Source organism: Otolemur garnettii, unplaced genomic scaffold, assembly GCF_000181295.1.
Source record: "Otolemur garnettii isolate 467f Iridium unplaced genomic scaffold, OtoGar3 scaffold00057, whole genome shotgun sequence".
NCBI classification, from domain to species: domain Eukaryota; kingdom Metazoa; phylum Chordata; class Mammalia; order Primates; family Galagidae; genus Otolemur; species Otolemur garnettii.
In genome coordinates, this window is record NW_003852452.1 from 3,743,517 (window position 1) to 3,760,386 (window position 16,870).

At 36.5% G+C, this 16,870-nt stretch overlaps 1 protein-coding gene across 13 annotated transcripts in view; it reads right to left on the bottom strand.

Annotated features, from left to right (window-relative positions):
* The window catches only part of SOX5 (SRY-box 5), a 1,023,582-nt gene that overhangs the window by 381,621 nt on the left and 625,091 nt on the right, over nt 1-16,870 (bottom strand). For 9 of the 13 annotated variants that reach the window (XM_003792460.3, XM_003792461.3, XM_023514668.1 and 6 more), the window contains one exon: nt 1,199-1,430. In XM_003792460.3, coding sequence (XP_003792508.1) covers nt 1,199-1,430 — 232 coding nt within the window. The remainder of the gene's footprint in view (nt 1-1,198; nt 1,431-16,870) is intronic. The other 4 variants (XM_012806794.2, XM_023514671.1, XM_023514670.1 and 1 more) reach the window with 1 other exon arrangement.

Sequence of the window (16,870 nt, forward strand, 5' to 3'; positions counted from 1 at the left end):
AAAGAAAAGAAATTGGACCTTTCAGGCCAAAATGTTGAATGGGAATATTTAAATCTAATGTAAAAATCAAAGCATCACGTCTATTGCACAGCTACTAAAAGATACTTGATTCTTCCTATTGATTTAAGCCCATATACAGTAATTCAATGTATGAATAAATGGGCAGATCTCAGCATTATATATATTGATGATATACAATAATTTTCTAGAGGAAACAAAAAGGAAATATTTCTTAGAGCTATTTTAAAGGTAGGAAAATGCAAGATCAAACATATTTTTCTTGGTATAATCAAGTTTAAATTAACAGCACTGGCACCCTTGACACAAAAGAGGAGGGGCATTCACAAAAGGGTGACATTTACCAAGCAGCCATGTTAAAAGGTGATGGTGGCTTCACTGAGAGCCAAGTGCCCGGCTACCTTGTTACCACGATGTTCCTGTGTATGTAAGTTGCTAAGGAAGACCAAAACGCCTATTCATCTGGTGTGTGCTACTGAGCATGAGCCAGAGACGTTGTGCTGCCTTCTCTCCTCTCACCCATGAAGCCCACTTTCCTAATCTAAAGTGCTCTAAACCTCAGATGAGTGGCCAGAGAAATATCCTGAATTGCATATTCTAGACTGGTATGCAACAGTTACAGAATTATCAAAGCAACAATGTGTAAGAGGGATCGCGTTAGAAATTAGTGCAGTCATATTAGAGAATATAATCTCTATGAAATATATTCTTCTGCAGAGCCCCCAGTACAGTAAGGAATACTAGAATTCAATCTGGACAGAGCAAAAAAATTGAAGAGCAATGATTTTACCACGTTGGAAATGTTCAAAATATCCTCCTTCTAATTCTATCCATAAAAAAACTTTTATTAGTAAGAGTATGGCATCAAACTTTCATGCTAATTTTAAATATCTTACTTGAATATGACTCCTACATTTTGTCTGTTTCTTTTTTTCCCCCTCTCATTAAATGGTAAGCATCTCCAAAGCAGGAAGTCTTAAAAATCAAAAAAGAAACAAACAAAAACTCTCATCTCTGTTGGAACAAACGTAGTTCTAAAGGATTCTAAGAGACCAGGAGTGAATCCTGTGCGTGGCTAGTAAGTGAAGGATAATTGTAAGCAGGGGACTGAAGCCAAGTGATGAGAGGGGTGGACTGGTCAGAAAGTGATTGTAGGCACAACAGACCATGAGAAACCTACCATTGTATTGTGCTGAGAAGTGGGAGTCCTATGGCCACAAGTCTCTTGCGTCAGCAGAGAAACTGGCTGAAATTCCTCAGAGTGAGGCTTGTTGGGAAAACTCACATGCAAGGGAAGGTGAAAGGCTGGGAGCCCGTCACTCTCCTCTCCTTCCACTTTCTGTCTGCTTGTCACCATGGCTACCTCTCCATCTGCTTCCCCATACGGAGAGGCTGGTCGCTTGGAAGACATCCTGGAAGGAACAAAAGAGGAGAAAATAATGAAACCTCCACATAAATCCTTAATGCCGTCATTGTGTGGTTAGGGGCCATTGTAACAGAAATGCCTTTTTGTGCTGGCAGAGAGCAGGAAACCATCCAAATACCACTGCAAAGCACACACAATCAGAAACAATGGCCAAGCAGGTAGCAACAGAACAGTGCTTGTTTGTTGTGAGAATAATGCACTAATATAGCACTCCCTTGTATTCTGGCTTCTTAAACAAGAGAATTCACCTAAGAACACTGCATAATGAAAGACCATTCCGTTCGAAAGGAAAGAAAAAGACCCATCTAGTTTTTCACTCGGATAGACTTTATTGAGGACAAAACATCTAGGCATAGCAAATACTGTTGGCAGTTTAAAAGAAAAGAAATAACTAAAATATTCTTTCAACAAAAAATCAAGCAAACAAAGGACGGTCATTAAAACAGATCTGCATTTTTTAAAAAATAAGATGACTGGGAAACATAGAAGTCTAAGTTAAAGCAATTGACTCAGAGCCATGGACAAAAGTTTGATCACTGTTTAAATCTCAAGAAGGATGGGATAATTTTTACAATCACTGTGAATCTTGAAATATTCGAAAATTTGCTTTCCCTCACCTCCCCAAATCACCGAACTTCGGCATTTAGTTATAATATCAAAGTTCAAGGCAACGACAAAGGTAAAAATAGAAAAATATTTAATTTCTATTTTCACAAAGCTATGCATGATGTAGATATGAATAATTCTTAGCCTATTTACTCCTTAGAATACTTAAATAAAAGATCTAAAGACAGATTTTTTTTTTTCATGAGCTAAGGCCTATATGAAAATGGTCTTAGGTAAATGAACAAGAATGAAACACACATTCTTGAGTCTGGTTCAGAATGTTAGCAGAGGTTAAAATTAAGTGGCAAGTATTTTAAATAGGCAGTTTCTTTTCCTTTCATTAAAAGTTTTACATAGAAATTACAATGTTTAATTAAAAAAAAAAAAACTCTTGCATTTACTACTTGATCTGACCTTGAAAATGGTATATTTTTTGTCAAACAGAGAGTAATTTATAGAATCATTCATTCCTGGGCTAGTCCAGTGAGATTAGAGAGGGTATTTATGACCACACTGCTTTCTTCATATATTACATTTTAAATTTAAAATGTGTTCACAAAAGAGTTACCTCTGATCATTGTTGAATAATACTACTTTATAAAAGTTTCAAAGGCATATATATTCAATGACTGAAGATACTCTATTAAGTAATAAGGCAGTCGGAGAAAATAAAAACTTTGGAATTAGACCAATAAAGGCTAAAATGCTGACTCTGCCTCTTACTGTGAAACTTAATCTCTCAATTTACTCATCTTTAAAGCGAGATATAATAACATCTACCCCCCAAGTCCTTTTGAAAATGGACTGCATACCAGGTGAAAAATAACTAACATTCATAACAGAGAAGACATTCAATAAACATAGCCCTTATTTATTTTACAAACTTTAAAACTACAGGGTGACCCACCCATCCTCAAAATACAAAAACAAAGGAAAAACTCCAGCCTGAGTAAAGCAGGTTGCCTCCCAAGGTTTTAACTGTAAAATCAACATAAAATGCAAAGTCTCTTGTTGGAGAAATAATCCCTGGCCAGCAATACTTAACAGTCAACTGATCAAATGTATTAACAAGGGTTTTTGGGTTTTTTTTAGTGTTAATAGTAGGGGTGTTGATCAGCTAAAGAAACAGAAAAAGAAGGGGAAATATTGGCAGCTAACATCTGAGTAGTAGGGTCTAAAGAAGAAGTAAACTTGGCCTTCACATTTCAAGCATTTTTTAACTATTTCCAAGCCCATTACCAAGTTCTATTCCAGGTATACTTGGTACTCTACATTAAAGGCCAGAGTTAAATGAGTTAGGATAGTTCTGGTTTCACCAGCAAGACCATACTTATCACCAAATCAATACATGATAACCCCTGAACACTAACTGAACTCCCACTGTTCTGACTCTCTGTTCTACAAGCAAACTTTAAATTCTCATATAAAGAATTTGCCAACAAAACAGACTTGAAATATTTGAGGTCTGTGTGAAGTGATTTATCAGAGTAAATTAATAGAGGCACTTTTAATTATTTCTTGGTTTCACATGTAGCTTGAATATGAGGAGATTTCACCTCTAGTATACAAACCCTAGTATTTGTGATCTAGGTGGGCATTACCTTCTTACTGGAATTAACATGTTGGTATTTTCATGTCTGCCTTGGCCTCCTAAGCAATCTCTTAAGTGTCTAAAAACTCTAGGCAAGTGCTAGTCACTGGGTTATCAAAGCAGAAGGTGACATCAACTGGCCTTTCCTTAGTGACTGTAATACAGTTTCATACTTAAAGAACCATGACCTTGGGCGGCACCTGTGGCTCAAGGAGTAGGGCACCGACCCCATATACCAGGGGTGGCTGGTTCAAACCTGGCCCCAGCCAAAAACTGCAAAAAAAAAAAAAAACCCAAAACATGACCTTTCTCTTGATTTTTTACTAGTAATCATATAATTATGACTATCGATTATGAAAACTGAAAGTCCAAAGTAGACACAAGGTAGATAAGGTAGAGGGATAATATATTGATACTCTTTTTAAACTTATGCTCATTTCAATATCTAAATTAAATTCAAATAAAACTGGGTATGTATTCTCTCTATGGAGTAGGAAGTTAAAGGTCTAAAACACTAAACATGAAAGAGTCATGGTACCAGAAAGCAACAGATATGAAAATGCTCAATATGTCATGTTTATTTCAATTTCACTATCAGAGTATTATATAGAATGTTCTTAATGTGTTGGACTTGGACATATTTTTAATATAATTCAGGTAAAATAGTCTTTAAAGAAAATTTTGGTGCTAAATTGCTACCAAAATAGTGCTGGTTTTACGTATATCAATAATATGCTACCCCGCTAAGAAAATAGTGAACTAGGTAACAAATTACACGGAAAGCCATCAACTTGTTGGTCATATTATCCATATTTATTATGACTCACAGTACTTCTAAAAATATGGATGACAAAATCACCAATAGTATTAGATTTCCCAGTTTTTGTTTATCTACCAAAGGGTTACATTTTGGACAGAGAAAAATCTCCATAATGTCACAGGCATCTAGGAGGTCAATGCCATGTTGCTGTGCAAGGGACCTTGGATAATGTGAAGATCCAGGCTGGTATGTGCTCCTATGTACTCACTCAGAGATTATTTTTGTCATTCCTGAGGTTAAGAGCTAGGTTTACTGATGAACAAAACTGAGATTTCAAGGAAACTGACATGAGAAAGATAAATGTAATCCAAAGTGAAGCTGCCTTGGGGAGCTACGATGACCTAACAGTGGTCTTTAACTCAGCTTTGTGTGTGGTCAAGAACCCCTTGAACAAACTGACATTTATTACCAGGGCAAGAAGGAATCCTCCAAATCCACAACCATTTGCTGACCACCTACTGTGTGTGAAACACTCATCGAATGGGAATGAAAAATCTAACTCACAACCTCTGCTTCAAGAACTTTATGCACTGGTTAAAAGGGTTCTAAATCAAAAGAGATATGATAATGAAATATGATGTCTCACTCTAAAGGCCAGATGACATCCTCACCTAGCACCTAAAGGCTTCACGAGGCCCAGAGTATTGTTGAATGCTTCACAGGCTGGTGGGCTAGTGGCTTTTAAAAGAAAATACATGAGAGCCCTGGGATAAATGGAGAAGGAATTTCACATAGGAAGTAATAAGTAATGATAAAAGCAAAGATGTAGAAATATCTCAGAAAGTATGATATCAAGCTTACGGAGCAAAGGAGGAGAGTGAAGGATTATGGAACAAATACTAACTTGTTTAGTCTGTAAGGCTCCGGGATCTGCTCCATTACATGAACAAAATGGATAAGAAAAGTTCTCCCTTGTAAGGAGCAGCTCTCTCTCACAAGGACTTGCCTTTCCTTTACTTAGCCCACAGCTCTCTGCACAATCAGGCTACTCTGGTCAACATGGGATAGTCCTTTTAAAACTCCTGTGCCCTTTTGCTATTGGCCAACGGCTCTCCATGTGCACAATAAACACTGTGCATGGATGACGTCCCCACATAGGTTTGGACATGCATAGCAAATGTAAACATATTATCAAGGGTGGGAGACCTCAACGGAAAACTAAACCAGGGGCTCTCAACCTTGGCCACACTGTGGAATTACCTAGAGAAGCATTAAGTACACTGAGCCTGAGACTCACCCCTAGAGACTTTGATGGTATTGGTTCTGGAGTGCAGACTGGGTGTCAGAGGCCTTTCTTCATTACTCTTCCTAAATCTGCACCCCATCCCTATCTCACTCCTCACTCTTTTTTGTTCATAGCCTTTATCATCCCCTGACATGTTCAGTGCTTTTCTATCTGTTTATTATCCATCTCTCACGCTATAATATACAACCCAAGTAGCCATACTTTACCTTTCTTCATAGATACCAACCCAGTACTTAGAACCCTTCCTGAACATAATGACCTTCAATAAATATCTGTAAAATGAATAGCTACCAACTAAAACCAGCAACCCTTTAACCATGCTCTAGCTCTGGACAGTTGCAAGATCTAATCTTGTCAACAGTTATGCTTGGAATATGTCTTAGTATTAGCAGAAGAAAGGAAATCCAGTTCAATAATAACTGTATCCTTTTTAATAGGTTCAATGTAAAGAAATTGCTAAGCCCTGTTTTATCATGTTTTTAAAGAACTTGTGAAAACTAACATAGTTTTATTTAAAATGCATAAGAGAGTACAAACGTTAAGTAACTTTACAAAACAACTCTACATAGTTAATTATGAATAGATTATTACTAAGGTATCACCTACTTACTGCTGAGGATACATTCTTTGCTATAATTATTCTTGAAGATGACAACATGTATAAAGTCAAAGAAATTGTGTATATGGTGTAATATAAAATGGAAGAATAGGAACCGCTTTCCTTATATAGTAGTCTCTTTTTAAAGTTCCTTTCCTTCTCTAATTGTCTTAACATTTGATGGGATAATTCAGAGATAAAGTCAAGTCCTAGGAAGCAGTGCCTTCTACTGGTAATTCTTTTGGAATGATATTTATCTGCGGCTTGCATTCACATACAAAAATGACTAAAACTAAATATCTATAAACACAGCAGATTTCGGTTGTTCTACCTAGCCTTCATACCACCATGACCGTAGCTGCTATGTCCAGTTGTAAACACCATCATCCACTCTTGTGAGGAGCCCACAGGAAACAAAAGCATTGTAACCTGTAACCTATATTCAATTATTTAACTTTTTCTTTTTATTTATATGTGCACGACATATTATACAAGCACCTACAAGGTATCGTTTTTAATTTCTTGAATTTTCATGACATCTGTCTTTCACTCACCAAGATTTTGTAAGTTGAGATCTTTGACAACTTCACTTTATGTTGCCTAAATTAACGCTAAAGATACGATTATATGATATTAGGAATCCCCCTGCCCCAAAGATTCTAATCCTCTATGATAAATGAGATACACTAAATTATATGGCCGTATAATTCCTAGCACCTGTTTTGCACTCAATGTATTTTTTCTATAAATAAATTAATGCATTGAAAAAGTCTCTATTTTATTCCAAATTATCTTTATGTCATGAAGTAAACAACTTAGACATGACAGGCTTTAAGATTTACTCCTGAGGAAGTTACAGTTTAGATGGAAATAGAGGACATACACCCACTCATCCATTATTCCATTCATTCATTTCCTAATAGATAAATATTTAGTGAAAGACACCTTGTGCCGGGTAGATAGCAACTTAATTAATAAATCAAAAAGAAATATTGTAAGGTCAAGGCCTTTTCATGAGTATGAGTACAATGGGAGATAGATAAGAGATGATGCCCAATTAGAATACTCCAGAGAATGCTTTCTGGAAAATAATTCAATAAGGTAATGAAGGACGGAATCAGACACAAAGGAAAGAGGCTTCCAAACAGGAAAAATTACATTCATAAGTTAAAGCAACTTATAGAAATGATCTAGGGCAGTCAATACAATAGTTTGGTTAAAGCAGTAGATTTTAGGAGTAAATGCAGGTAAAGGTAAAAGATAAGGACCAGATTATAGTGATGTCTTGGTTAAAGTCTCATCAACTTTCAACGGTTACATCGAAATCATGAAACTTATACTAATGGCAGAGGATTAACTGGTGGAAGTCTGTTAGCAACATAATCAAAATATTAGTTTAGGAAGTAAATTTTGCAGACACGGGTAACTGATACACAGTAGAAGGTTAAGAAATAAAGAGGGGTGAGTGGATGAGATAAATTCAAAGATAAAGATGTTACTTGACTGTATAGTTTAGAGAACAACAGTGCTAATAAGAGAAACTTATGAATTAGAAAGAAGGCCGGGTTGAGAGAGATGAAATTTGATTTGAGAGAGAAGTCTTTCTTGGTGGCAGGATTTTAAAAAAGAACTGCAAGTAATAGATAATCAGAAAACGCAGAACTTCTGTGGAAGTAACTAATGTAGTGGATAAAGAGGATCAAGCAGGGTGGCACCTGTGGCTCAGGGGAGTAGGGTGCTGGCCCCATATGCTAGAGGTGGTGGGTTCAAACCCAGCCCTGGCCAAAAACTACAAAAAAAAAAGAGGCTCAAGCAAAGAAGCCCCATAAAGCAAGGTTGAAGTGGTAAGAGAAGAATCGAATTACACTCTTAACAATTGCACAAAACTAAACATTCTGAACGTGAACTTTTAAATTCTATCTATATGGTATTTATTTAACGTATGACTTTCATTTATTGCTTTCCCCAAATACTTGTTTTTAAAGTTCACTCCCTCGTGTTAAATTTTAAGCACAGCAGAACACATTTTAAAAACAACTGAAAATATTTAAGAGGATGAAGCTTCTTTAGGGAACACTGAATATAGATATGCAAAATAAAATAAAAATTGGCAATCTGAAGAGGATACTACATTTCTGACAGTTACATGCCTTACGTTTTTCTAGTAGCTAGACTCATTTGTTCAGGCTATTTCCTTGTCTGATTCTTCTTGTGATACGACTAGCCAACACGAGAAATTAAACTTTACTGTGTATTAATGATATTTTCCACAATAGAGTATTACTTATCTGGAGGAATCAAAACAGACATCACAGTTGAGTGGAAAGGCTTTACTTCAAATAAATGAAAAAAGCAACGCTTCTATCTGATAGATAAACAGAATTACACAAACTCAGCATATGCATTTCAGAACTATTATCTGTGAATTTCAATTACAATTCTTTGTATCTTATGGTTCACGCTTTCCTCTTCCTTATGATGTGTATCAAGCATCTTCATTTTCCCAAGGGAAGAGTTTGCTTTGTGTTTACTCGGCAAACATTCCATGTAAATTTTACAACCACGTCAGTCACATATAATAACCACAGGTCTTTCACACAGAAAATTTACTTGTGGTAAATGTGCAGTCTTTCAAACTTTTACACCGTTTTTCATCTCTTTTCTCTAAATCCTCTTGGCCATCGATTTCTGACATAGGATATGCCCATCTCCACACCTCTCTCTCCATTGCTTCCCATAGACAAAGACCTCATTCATTATATTGTTATCTGGAGGCATGAACAAGTTTATTGGGTCCTGGCACAAAATACAAATGGAAGAAGAAACACAGCTTTCGTAGAAATATAAAAGCAGACAACACAGAGTAGTGAATAAGGCCAAATTTCCCTGTAGTCTCTATGTATGTACTTCAGCCCAGTAGAAACTGACCATAATAAGGATATCTAAAAGCTGTAGCTGTTGAAAGACCATCTGAGTTTACACAAAATATTCTATTATATATTACAAAATTTTAGATGGTATCCAAAACTGTATTATTCAAACATGCTGTGATCACCTACAACTTTTAAAGGGACCTATACCGAGGTGGTTCCCTATGTTGACCCTGTCATGTGTTTAGTCTCTGAGATGTTTTCTGTGCATTGATATCAAGTACTCCGTTTACCATTCCTTCCTTCTTAAGAACAACACCAGTTTTAACTTCTTTGCCACTTCTGGCCTTTCTGTTTGTTAGTGTCGTTGCTCTTACCAGGTACCTTCACCCAACAACTTCCTTCGTGCCAGCAAAGTCAGAGATAGAGGATAAGAAGAAAAAAGAAAAGGAAAGAAAGAAAAGGTGCAGAGTTCTCTTAGGAAATGATGTAAAATGAAAAGAAAAAAAAAAGGGAAGCTAAAGATACATAAGGAAAGACTCAAAAATAGAACTCAATTCCTGTCAATGTCTGAAAGAAATGAATGCTTCTTTATTAGATGGACACAGGGTATTTCAGAAATGCTTGAATTAATGTATATAAAATAATTACCAAAATTAACCTTAAAACACCCTTTTTTGTTTTGTTTTCTAAACAAGCAAGATAAGCATTTAATAATAGTGCATGGGGCAGCACCTGGGGCTCAAAGGAGTAGGGCGCCAGCCTCAGATACTGGAGATGGCAGGTTCAAACCCAGCCCTGGCCAAAAAAATACAAAAATAATAATAATAATAATAGTGCATGCCAGCAAACTTTTATCCTACAATGACTAAGAATTCAAAATTCCATTCTTTCTCTGTTGCTGTCTCACTGTTTTGCTGATAATTGTAAATCACTAAAATTTTACACCAAAATTAGACTGTATCTTATTGGCTGAAGACTCCCCAGAAAATTTTGTCAAAGACTGCTAAATTATGAGTAATGTAATAGCCAGGATATAAGGCCAAAATTTATTCAAAATTTATTCATTTTTGCCAACTTATCTTTATCTTTGTTTTATTATGTATTTTAAAATTAACCCACACTTGTGCCTAAAACACAAGTGTTTGTGCCTTTTGATAAATCAAAAGGTAAAAATAATATGTAATTAAATTCTACTGGAATAATTCTATAATGGTCTAGTAGATGTTAGAGTTCATTATAATAAGTCTGACTAGAGTGAAGATAAACTTTTGAGTTTTGGAGAAACTTCCATGACTCCTAAATACAAAATCGCTTTCATAAAGAAAGGAGCTAGTAAGAATGTTTTAAAAGAATTCTAGATTGTTTTGAAAAAAATTTCCAACACTTTTCTCATGATTTACAAGAAAGAATGTTGTCAATAAGCACTTTGTGCTCAGAGACTAGCCTACCTTTATCTTTATTTGACTCATTAGAAATTGCAATCATTTTTATTTCCTTATCTCAAAAACCGAAACGTATTAGATTTATGAATCCTATGATCCCAGAATCTCTCAGATAGTCAAAGACACTAAATTTAAAAAACCAAATCATCTTGAAGACAACACAATAAAAATGATTAAGATTTCAACACCGAAGAGAAATTTAAGTTGTAGGGAAACTGACCAAATGCACGAGTCTAGGAGAAAACAGTTCAACGCCATACATAGTAACGGGCTGCGAATTATTTAATCCATGCACTGCTATATATTTGTCATTAATCACGAACAGAAAAAAAGTTTAACCTCCAGCCACCTACAGGTTAAAAAAGTCAAAGGCCTTTTGTTCTGATTCCCCATGACGTGGAAGAACCTAGCATTCAGATCTGTGATTCTAGGACTCGTTATTTACAGTGAGAGAGAGTATACTTTTTAAGGGAATAAAAAGCTTTTTCCATGTGAGCACGGTTTCTTGCCTCTCTGACAGCTCTAAGTCCACAGGATGTGGAGGGATGATTTAAATTTTACATCAAAATTGTGACTGCACTAGACTTTCCCCTCTTCTCAAGGGAGGCATTGTTCTTGCCTTTCCATAACCAGGCGTGACAGCGCCAGACTGGAATCATACGGCTGGTCTCTGAGTCAGCGTGAAAGTGCTCACCTCCTGAGTTTCCCCAGATGCTCGGCTCTTCGTGTGTCTGAAAGCTGAGCACCAAGTAGCCACGTACCCCATTCTCGGGACAGACAGAGGAGCGGAGGGAAGAATCTAGGCATCAGTATAAACTAACACTTGAAGTAGATGCTATGAAAATCTTTTACTCATAACATAAAGTACAAAAAAAAAAAAAAACCTCCAAGTCCTATATTAATATAAGTACCATTTTTTTCTTTTTCTGAACCAAAGTTCAGAGAATTGATCAACAAATTGTTTAGTAAGTAATTGTATACTTTGGAATTAACAAAATAAAGTGTTAAACATCAGAAGCCTTCTGGATGTTTCTGAGACATATGCTTGCCATATGTATAAATTTCAGGTTATAAACAGCCAGACAGACAGTGAAAAGAATATTGTCTGAACTGCTTATCTATTCTCCAAATCCCTAATAAGGTATCTTTTTTATACTGTCTGTAGACTCCCTGCACCAGGGACAATCTTTTCTGCTCTCCACCAGAACAATTGCTAGTGTCAAAGTAATTAATTCAGTTTATATTGTTCTATCCTTGAATTGACCTGTCAGAGTAGTTTGATAGGTACCTGTATCTTGTGTAAATAGGTGACCATGTGTGTCGGTGGGGGAGGAGGGAGAAAATAAGAGAGACAGAGAGAGGAAGAAGAAGAAGAAGAAATAAAAGATGAGGAGAAGGCGGAAGAGAAAGAAAATTCTTCAGTACCTGATAATATGTTGAGAGGCATTAACATTCTCTCTTTTATATGTAACCTCTCTAATTAAGGCTCTTCTCTCCCCATGCAACCTTAATGTAAACATAATCTGACGCTAACAGCATTCATTGAGTCGATAATTCAAAAGTATTTGACTGAAACTTTGGTGTACATTAAAGGAAAAAAATAAAGTAGCAGCAACTCCTTCCAATTTACTAAGCCATGAAAAGAAACGCTAAATGATACCTAAATCCTAAATGTTGCCACCATAGTGAGAGGCACTCACTATAATTTCTTCATAATACAAGCCTATTTTTTAGAACATCTTCAGGAGACTATATTAATGTCTACATATCTTCACAAGTGCACGTCTATGTGGGCATTTTTATAATCACTTATAAAAATCATTCACCACATTCATAGGGGAAGAAGATGGATTTTTTTCATAAACATCACTGCTTCTGTAAGGTGCACACACAAAAATACTAGTTTTAAGTAAGTAAGAAAAAAACCAACTACTTAGCATAAATGATACGTAGTCCTTTGTAAAAATAACATTTCACTTGTTTAAACGACTGATCATAGTGACACTTTCAGGACTTCACAGTTCTGCAATGGCAGAAATGCAAACAGGAAATAAAATTTTATTCTCCAAAATCATACCATTAAGTATTTATTTTGAACCTCCGTCCCTGTCTCCTTATCTGGGCTTCCTCTTAGAGTGCCAACCACTCCCTCTGCACACACAAGCCCCCCCTCCCCCCGCCCCATCCTCCCCTCTCGCATTGCTAAGTCTAAATAAATACCAAATTGTTCCATAATCAAAAGTGACTTATTCTTAGCATGGTGTATGTCTTGAAATCAAATCTGTGGCATGTTTAATTTATTGAAGATCTAATAATGACGACAAAAATAATGAAGTAACTGGTCTAGTTTTAACTTCTTTTGTTTTCAAAGGTCATTGTGAAATCAAGCAAGTTAAGCTGTCTAAAGCAAGCCTCTAGAGAACGTCCCTCCCCCAGCAGAAACGAGAAAGGAGGCTCGTAGCTAAAAGGAACACTGAACATCAGCATCACGTTTGTGGAGAGCTGACTGTCTAAGGACATAGTCCAAAGAAGAGCAATTTTAGGACCCCCCCCCACCCGCTTTGGAATCCAAATAACCCTGACAAAGAATAGTTTATACATTGCTAACTTCTAGTCAAGTTGGGGGGCTCCCTCTTTCTTTCCATGTCCCACATAGATGCCGTTGCAGCCTGTTTCTACAGCAGCTGTTGAAAAATATGCAAAGTAGAAAATATTTATGTTACATTCAAAATAGACAGCAAAGAACATATATACAACGCACAAATCTTTCCTAGAACCTCAGCTTCTGATGTGAGAGATGGGCATACTAGACAAATGTAAATGTTCTTAACTTCCCAGGGGGGAAAAAAATGAAGAATTTGCCATTATAATTATGAAAAGTCCAAAAGTAAGGATACAGTGCCAAAGGCGATGAGCATCTATCAACCCAAACTCCAAAACAGCGGGATGCAGCTATGGTTGCTGTTATAAGAATACTGAGGCTCTTCATTGGCTCCTTTCATGCCAAGGCTCCTTTGCTTGGATGAATATGAATTAAATCCATAAGCTTTCATATTTTTCTAGCTTGACCTCTAAACTCATTTTATGTCTTAACTGTTTATCTTCTTTCCCCATTAATCTTTCTGGTTTTAACACATTCCCTGTTGTTTTTAGGAAAAAAAAAAAAAAAAAAAAAGGTTTGAAAGCGTGGTTCATACTGCCACTGTGGACAAGTTAGGAATGTGAGTTCTTTTCTATAAATGGGTAAAAACGGTTCAGTAGTAACTGAAAGGCTATTAGTTTTCCTGCCCCTGAAATAAAAATTCAAAGGGTCTGGCATACTCTGAAGAGAAGAAAATCATCAAACTCTTGCTAGGGAAGATATGTACAAGCACACAAAAAGACCCCAAGTTCAAGGTTTGCAGACAGGGCTCGCCAGTGAGATCACGACCAAGTTCACATTGGTTTATATTTTTAAAGCATGTCATAGAAATAAACTTTTTGAAATAATAGCTTTTCCTACACACTTTCTCTTTTCAATTGGTTCTATGACTTTGCACACACGCTGTAGATGTTTTCCAAAATACTATCATAGCAGCATCTAATTTAGGACTGTAATTTTTGATGGTGATATGAGTTCAGTCCTACGGTTGGTTAAAGCACAGCTGATAAGAAATTTTACTGATCAACACGATCCATTCCCCCATAACACCATAACATTTGGCAGTATAAAAATTAAAAAATGTGGAAGGTGCTCCCTTTACAAATCTGTGAAAGAAAATGTACTCAAACCAAAGCAAAATCTGGAAGCCGGAATCTTGTGCTTCGATGTGGTGTGCACCGTTTACCATTAGACAGGTACTCTGTCTGCCATCTTTTCTGCTCTTCTCCACTGGTTTCCCCAAAGCTTAACAAAGGCCCAGCTGTATAAACCGGGCCTGTCAAGGAACATAGTTAAGGGATGGATAAAACAGGGAGGGGTGTCTAACACGCTGACCACTGTCTGAGCTTAGGAGGATAAAGAAGCCTTGATGGAGAAAAGCAATCACCCATTCCTGTTTTCTTTTTTTTTTTTTTAACCTCATTACCACATGCTGCCACATTTTTTTCCACTACCCAAACACCCCAACCCCTAACCCCCACAACTGAAAGATCTCTGTGTTCCAAAAGGCACCGAATTCTTCACCACCTCTCCTTCCCTCCTTTTTGTTTTTTGTTTTTTGTTTTTTGTTCTTTTGCTGCTGTTAAGTTTTATGGAGGCCAGATCATTTAAAGGCTTCTGAAAATACTGGTTTCCTTTCCATCACACCATCCACGCCCAGTTTCCTGACATCTTTTTTAACGGCTATATTAAATTCCCTTGCTTTGGATTCCTTTTTACCAAAACGTAATCAACGACATTTTATTTTAAGATCGTTATTTACACGAAGGATCCAGAAAATGATATATCCCTTTAAAGGATAGGAAGGCATCTATAATTAAGGTAGACAGAGTCCTGAAATCTAGCATATAGATCTTACATTTTAAAGCGTGTGTTTCTGGTAGAACACGTATTTCAAACGGAGCTGGCTAAGTGCACACTCAGACGGTGGCAACTGCGAGATAGGATTCTGAAATTTAAAGGAAAGTTTAGGCTGAGCTCATTAATCCTTTCAAAATCCCAGTTCTCATGTGTCCAAGAACATCAAACCATGTGCAAAATTTTCCAGAGATTTAAAATATGCATTTCCTATTTTCGAGTTTGGCATTCTTGCATACTCTGCTGACATTATTTGTAAAGGACTGAAGCCAGAGCCCCACAAAGATAGCTCCCCTCACCCCGTGGGTTAAAGAGTCAGGGAGACACATTAAATGCCCATGGAAATCCCTGGGCAAAAGCCACCAATCCTATATGAAAAGAGCTGTATCATCTGTAAAGTCAGTTCTATTTCAGGGTGTCCTTTGAGGTTGGGACAAATATTTGAACATTAGTAAATCCTCTATTTATCCAAAGACCGCTGCAGCTGCATTGCAAGACTTCTTCACACAGTCCTGTCAATGACCTAAAGGGATTATCCTTTTTAAGATGGGGTAAAATGTGGTTTCTTCACCAATCTGTGTACTTTTCTATTCAACATGAAATGTATATTTATAATACAAAGCAGTCTTCTTGCAGTAAACCATTAACCACAGTCGCTGTAGAGAGTACCTCTTCCACCACGGATCGCCGGCATAGGTACAGTAGCTTAGCCACTCATATCCTGACTGGCTTTACATGGTGGTCTACTTCCAGAAATAATTGAGAAATTACCTTCTGAGATGTTGATTCCATGAGACCAACTGAACATACCAAGGGTGGCAAAAAACAATACCTGCCAACGTTATATGCAGATCGTAACAGAGAAATCAAATACGAGGAGAAAAAATATATATATACTCCACGGCGAAAGAGAGCCATTTTTAAAAACTCATTTCTTCACCATCAAGAACGTCTCTCCTTGACTTTCCTGAAAATTCTTAACTGTCCAGAAAAATATGTAGATAATCTATGCAATATGTTAAAAACCCAGAAAAATATTATTTTGAAAAATAAAACTAACCCACTAAAGATAGTACCATTCTGTGATCGCTTAAGAAATACGGATCAAAATGATTCTTAAATATAAACCAAATGTCCTCTATTTCAACATATTTCCCAAAGAGAGGACCTTTGTTTATCATGTAGCATCTCTTTTACAGAAGTGAGCAGCTGCATCTTAAATCCACTCAAACTTGCTCTGTCTTTCTTCCAACTCTTTGCAATCTTGCTGTTTTAAATGACTTATTAATAAAAGCCTATATAATGATTCAAAGCTCTCTGGAAACGTGTTTTAAAAGAATGCATACCTTTTGTTCTCTGTGTTTCCTTTCAAAGAGCAGTAAGGACAATAGTATTGGGAAAGAAACCTAAAGATATTTTCTAGAACATATCTATGTACTTAGTTTGAGACAGGTATGAGTGACTCCCACTAATTATGCATCGATATATACCAGTCACTTGCTAGATGCTTTTCATGTGCTATTTCTGGTCATCAAAACAACTCGCCATTGAACAATAGACAGGAACATAAGAGCTAAAACTATACACCCCTTAGAAGGAAACACAAAAGAACCACACGTCATAACTTCAGATTGGGCAAGGTTTTGTTCGCTTCGACACCAAAAATGCACAAGACAAAAGAAAAAAACTAGATAAATCAGACTTCATCAAAATTTAAAACTTTTGTGGTGACTAGGATACTAACAAGAAAGA